We start from the raw sequence: 6,492 nt of genomic DNA, 5'->3' as shown, positions 1-6,492 counted from the left end.
TCTATCCAGTCCTTTTCTCCCAGACAAAGATGGGTCAGGTTCCAGTCTCACGCAGCTGTAAACGGGAGGCAGCAAGAACAAAGCAGAGGTCAGCCAGTGCTCTAACCGAAGGGGTAATTCTGACTCCATTAAAATTCTCGCTCCCTTTCGCATGGAAGCGGAAGGCTGTGCTACTACTTATAAAGAGCTGAACCACCCTCGGGGTGACTCACAGCCCTTAACAGAGCTGCCATGCTGATTTTACAAATATTAGAGCAATGCCTCAGAGTCGCTGTTTTGTATGGTTCAACCTATCAACTTGGGAGCAGACCCATAGCTCTTTCACAAAGCCACCTTTCCCTGTATTTTATTTGCTTTCCTGGTGCCAAAATCGGAGCCAAAGCCGAGCTTAACAAAGCAACAGGCATGGCCGTTCTTCCCAGCCCTCATTTCCCCTGGTGAGAAGGGAGAAATTAATTTAAACCCTATCAAAACAGCAAAAGCTGTTCGCCATTTTGTGCTGCAGAACACAGCGGGAACGAAACACTCACTTGAACCATCTGCATTCGCCAGCCCAGCCGAGAGCACGGGAACACGCAGGTTGGAATCCTTTTGTTCAGGCATCTGCAACAGACAAACATGATCTAAGCTCCTTCGCAGGCAGCAGCAACAGGGAGATGCTTGGGATGCAGGCAGGAGAGAAGAGCTTTTACCTTATTAAAGGCTTTAATTTCTGTTCTTTGAGCCCTTGTTCCTGGATCCAGGCAGGTTCAGCAAAGCTCTTCGTGTCCCAGCAGCTTCTGCGCCTGTCCCAGCCCCGCAATAGCCCAGAGCAGCTCCCAAGTAGCCAGGCAGATGGGGAACATGCCGGCAACGCAGCTCCCCTCGCTGCGGCTCCCCCCAAGCGCAGACATCACCCGCGAGAGGAACCCGCAGCCGCGCTGGTGTCGGGCTTGCCGAAGCTTTGGCAGCACGTGTAAGGGAGCGGAGACACTTGTTGAAGCGGCAAGAAACCAAACCCAGGAATAACCCCTGCACCGAGCAGCGCAGCTCCCCTGCCCTTGGGGTCTGGGACCCACCCCCCTGCCACCACCTGCCGCTGCTCGCGGGGCTGATTTACTGCCGGAATATCCAAAAAAACACCGCGGGTTTCTCGCCTCTAGTTTGCTGTTCTAGATTTTCTCAGACCTGCTCCCTTTGCCAAAGTACTGTTTGTATCACACTCAACCATGCAGGAGGTGTCAGCTTCAGATCAAGGCCCCAGCTAGCAGGGCTCGCATGAAAAACCCTAACATTATTAACAGAAGCACAGGGTTACATTATTAATACCACTCGGTAAGGTCATGTCTATTCCTAATAATGAGAAATAACGTGCTTTTACACGAAGTTAAACACTGCAGTTAACCTGCGAGCCTGTCACACACTGCTAGCACCATCCCCACAGGCTCAGAACCATCTCGGCAGCACCAGGACCCCCCTTTCTGGAGCCAGAGAAGCAAATACACTTCACGCTGCAATTTCTCAACCACCTCCATCCACTTCTGCTCCACCTTAACTTCCTTAAGTCACACCAAACATGATTGGGGTGAACAGAACGTTTTCAAACCATTTTTCTTCCTCTTCTTATTTCATACTCAATTCAAGAGATTTTTATGTGTAGGAAAAATCCAGTAGAGACAATGTGCAAGTGAATTTTGTGGCAAAGACAGAAAACCTAACCAAGTTTCTAGCAGCGATAGTGAAGTAGCCTTCGGACTTCCGTGATGGTAAAATCTTCACGCAGATGCCCAAGATCAGCTTAATGCCGCCACAAGAGGGAGTCTTAAATCTCCTGTTAATACCCAGATGGATTCTAGTTTCAAAACTCGTCTAGTACGAGAGTAGACAACAAGCTTTCAAGAGGATTTGACAAAGTTATCCTGAGCTCCAACTTTCTTCTCTAGTTTTACAGGAGTATCCTTGTTCTGGAGGTAAAGGTTCTTTAAAATGATAAATCCCAGGTACAAAGATGCAGGTTTTTCTTTTCTTATGAATGCGGGTGGGGGAAATTACCTTCTTTATCCATTCTAGAACCGCACTGCAATTGAAGGCAGAGTACACAGGTGGTTTACACAGCCAATCTCAGCTTATAAATGCCTGGAAGGCTGGTTCCACCTGAACTAACTCCTAGAAGCATATTTTACAGCAGGGATAATAGGTGTAATATGACACGCAACAGAACTACGGAGCTTGCAAGGAAGCTAAATAAAACCAATTGCTTCCCACCACGGGCTCAGACCTGGTGGCTATAAGCAGAGCGGGAGTCACTGGCGGACTCCCGGCCTTTCTGGCTTACTGCACACCTTCTCCAGCTCTTTTGCCTTGGGAGCTCAGCAGAGCCATTTGAGACCTGGGCACATCAAACTGCCAGACGTCTTCAAGAGGAAACTTTCTTCTCAGAAGGATGCTGTTCAGCTAGAGCCACAGTTCTGCTGCGCCAGAAACGCACCCTTCTACCTTACTGAGGTTAGAAATTACACTGGGATTTTACTCTTCTCATCCATAATCTGAAAGAGCAGGTTCTGCTTAATCTAACCCATGGTGTGGCAAGCTACCACGATGCTGGCTTAACATTTTGCTAATTCGACACACGTGATTAGAAGCTCTGGCAGAACTAAGAGCCTACAACATAACAAATAACACTTCCCACATCGCCAGTAAAATATCTGTGTTGTATCTGTACGCGTCTGCCCTCCAGCTGCCAAAAAAATGTCAAGAGACATTCCTCAAAAATACTTTTATGGTCTTTACTCAATCTTGACATTCACTTGTTCTAAAGTTTCCAAGAAAACATTACAGCTCCAAAGGGGGCATCTATGTTTGAGTAAAGCCACGCAATGATTTTGAACAGAAACAGCTAAACACAGGCACTGTCCGAAGCGCCAAGGAACAGACCTCTAGCAATACTATTTTTTTTTTTTTTTTTTTGCTTACAGTACGAGCCAGCTTAAAGGTGGGGTTCGTAAAAGGCTGCTTAAAAAACTTGCCCCCCTATTTATGCATGTCATTCTTTTCAGAAGCAATTTATTGGGAAAAATACTCTTAATTATGATTAGGGGCTGACTACTGGAATGCCCATGCCTGTTTATTCCAAAGCAGATGTTCAGCTTTTGATGTTCCTATGTTATGCTGACAATAGTAAGTTATTAGCAAAACTTAGTAAGTAATATCTAAAAAGACTTTCTGTGAGGTTGCCTAACTATTGGAGTGGGTCAGCAACAAAAGATCAGATGTGACACGTGTTAACATCCCAGAACAATTTATCCTCTGCTTGGCCAAACCTCATTTCACTCAGCTGAATGTAATTAGACCTCAAGCTTGTCCTAATTTCAGCCTCTGCAGGAAAGGGGTTATCTTTCTTCAGCAGTACATGGCTGCTCTGAAATGCTGGCAGTGATCTGCAAGAAACTGCAAAGGTGCACACCATCTCACAGATTTAGACGAGGAGCTAAGACAGCCCGATATGTACATTAAAATGCAAACATGTATGCCACAGCACCTGCTTTGAGTCTCAGTCAACACACCCAAGCAGAAAGTAGCAAAAACCCATGAGCCACACGGTGCTTGAGCTATTTTTAGATAAATGTTATACAATTTTCCCCTCGAGCTCCATGGATCAGAAACACATGCTGCAGTTACAGACCCATTACAGTTTAATCCTACCCCAAACAAGGATGGTAAATCCTCAGATGCTAGTACCAGCCAGGCTACTCAAGGAGCAAAGCACTATTCAAGTCTTTGCTATGGCTCAGGCTGCCACAACCTGGCCCAGAGTAACCTAAACTGCACCTGGCTTTGTGAAAACAAGCTCATTTAATTTTTTCTGACCTCTGTAATAAGGTTCTTGCTATTGGGTGAAAGTGGACAGAAGATTAGATCTACGTTCTATGAAATATATGACTTTTAAATGTTGTAGAAAAGATAAATTAAAGCTCGTTTACTCCTCTATCAAACAGATTACCACAGTGAAACAATGGGAAGAATCTGCCCCAAGCCCCTCAATCAGGGCCTCAAGACAGAAGACAAGACATCTTACATTGGGACTGGAAGATCCTTTAGGAGATCATGTTTCTTTAAACGGTGCTGAAAATTTAGTGTGATTTTTCTGATGAAGGAGCTTGTGGTCCCCCAATAAAAAATTAAAAAAAAAAAAAGGAAGCCACAAACCCAGCTGCACGAGGAGTAGCTGGTAAGAAGAACAAGGATCTTCATGTCAGGAACAGTACTGACCTCACACCTAGCAAAAGCCACAGATTTGACTAAACCCTTGCTCCAAGACGCATTTTAGGCTACACCTACACAGGAGTCCCTTGGAAAAAAAATGCATGATTATCAGTTGCAAGACTAAGGGAAGACATTAACAACTTGTTTGTTCTTGAAAGTTTCCTTGACCCAACTGGCAGCGTTCTTAGTCAGCAAATAACTAAAGTCTCACGCCAGTTTTTGATTGATTGAAGCAGCAGTCAAAGATCTGTGCTACGTTTACATGACAGCACTGTGCAAAACAGGGAAATACATTTTTTTAGTTACTACAATGTGTGAGCATGCTTAAAGAAGTCTACCAAGCCATGTAACAGTTTGGGGTTCTTTAATGATTAGTTATACCCAACACATACCCGACAATTCACATTTGTAAGCAACCTGTCTCTGTGCTGTAGCTATGGCACAGCCTGCCCAATTTACCAGGACCAGAAAAAGAGCCTACTGCCAAAGCGAGAAGGCTTCAGCTCTCCTTCAATGGGTGGATTTGGCTCTGGTCTAGGTCTAGAGTGATAGACATTCTCAGGCATAGGACGGTCTGTCTTCACTTTCGTAACCTGGAAAGGAAAAGGAAGAAATTATACAACTTCTCACAGCATTTAACAGAAAAGCTAGACCGAGTCAGAACTTAAAGGAAGAACCACCAAAAAGGCAACACTAAGGACACACTGCTGATCTGACAGGAGCTTCTATCTCCAGAATACTTCTAATTAAAGGGAGAGGAAGGGTATTTCACTCAGAACTAGAGAGTAGTTCTACATGCACGTGAGCTTCACTCCTAAAGGAAAGGCCTCTGCACCAGGAAAAGCAAAAAGCAAGAGTGTCACGAAGAAAAGTGCAAGTCTTCCAGGAAAGCAACCATAAAGATTGCTGACAGAATCCTGCCTTAACTATTAATTCCACAAACTTCCAGTGCTGAGTTTATGAATCACCTTCTGGCCAGGAGAAGAGTTTGAGACCTGGCCTGAACAAAACGCACGCAAGAAGGTTGAGAAGAATCTAGCTATCTGATCAAAAAGAGGTAGAAAGTTACCTTAGAGAGCTGTCCCAGATCAGGCCTCACCCAACCCAACTTCTCCAGCACACAGTTATCAAACACTGCCTGCTGCTTCCGGCACCGACGGAGCTCCTGCAAGTTGGTGTAGTCAATGCACGTCCAGTACTCAGTAAACGGCTCCGCACAGTGCGTTTTAATTTTCCTGTAAGAGATCACAGAAAGAAAACCATCAGCGAGTGTCAGAATTTTAATGCTCTTCTCTCTTATTCATTCAACTTGTGATAAAGTGTTTTTTGTAGTTTTAACTTCTTGGGAACATTTAACATATTCAGAGAAGTCTGTACTTGAAGCATCATTAAACAGAACTTGGTAACAATACCAGGTAAATTTGTATCGTTGTAGCTACAAGTAGGAATAGCAATAACTTAACTAGTATGTGGAAGGTATTCTTGCTAGGTAGACACACACAGCTCCTCTGTATGAGATCTTTTGTTTTAGTGTATATTATAGAATGCTCCAAAACTTCCAAACTAATTTGATGTCTTAAGCTCAAGACGACATGCTTAGAACAGAGGTTTCTGATTACTAGGTGCTATACTGGAAGTAGACATGCTTTGAGCTAACTAAACCAGGCCTTTTACTAGCAACTTAAGAACATGATACTGGCACATGCCTTGGATCTACACTTTTGGTCAGAAGAGGCAAATGGCGTATCGACCCGAGCTTTCACGGTAGTTCACCTGTGAAACAGTGAGGACAGACAGCGCAAAGCTTAGGTTGGTTTCCTAAACTTCATAATATAGTTGCAAGGTGCAGAAGGAGCAAGCTTTCCACCCCCCACCCCCCAGCATTTCTTTGCCAACCTAACAAAAACCTGAGCCACCTATTCTGGAGCAGAGGCCATGGAGCTTCATATGAAGGGTTAAATTAAGGTGGAAATAAAATAAGGTTAAATTAAGGTATAAATAAAATAGAAAAAGGAGGGCACAGCCTCTGTTTTTAAGAGTTAAAGTTTAAGAAGCAATAATAAAGACTCTGAAGGTCGTGGAGGGAACAGCTTTTTTAATTAAACCGAGTGACTGCCAGAGCACAAAGCGCAGAGGGCGGCAAGGATCCGCTACACCGGGAGATGCTCCGAAACGCTCTCGGGGCAGGCGAAAGCCTCTGCCAGGCAGCAGGCGGCCGCAGCAGCGGGGCTCTCCGCCCGGGAGCCCTCC

The 6,492-nt window shown here is 44.8% G+C and overlaps 1 protein-coding gene across 1 annotated transcript; it reads right to left on the bottom strand.

Annotated features, from left to right (window-relative positions):
* Positions 1-4,589: 4,589 nt before the first annotated feature.
* NDUFA8 (NADH:ubiquinone oxidoreductase subunit A8) lies at positions 4,590-5,946 on the bottom strand. Its single transcript, XM_026860640.1, has 3 exons — positions 5,939-5,946; positions 5,312-5,537; positions 4,590-4,835 (listed from the first exon to the last, which is right to left on the bottom strand). The coding sequence occupies exons 1-3, from the start codon at positions 5,944-5,946 to the stop codon at positions 4,698-4,700; spliced, it is 372 nt and encodes a 123-aa protein (XP_026716441.1). The 3' UTR covers positions 4,590-4,697.
* Between the last annotated feature and the right edge of the window lie 546 nt (positions 5,947-6,492).

This window comes from Athene cunicularia (genome assembly GCF_003259725.1).
Source record: "Athene cunicularia isolate RWA chromosome 17 unlocalized genomic scaffold, athCun1 chr17_part1, whole genome shotgun sequence".
Taxonomy (NCBI): domain Eukaryota; kingdom Metazoa; phylum Chordata; class Aves; order Strigiformes; family Strigidae; genus Athene; species Athene cunicularia.
Note: the sequence above shows the minus strand (reverse complement) of the source record. Positions and strands in the feature narration are given on the sequence as shown.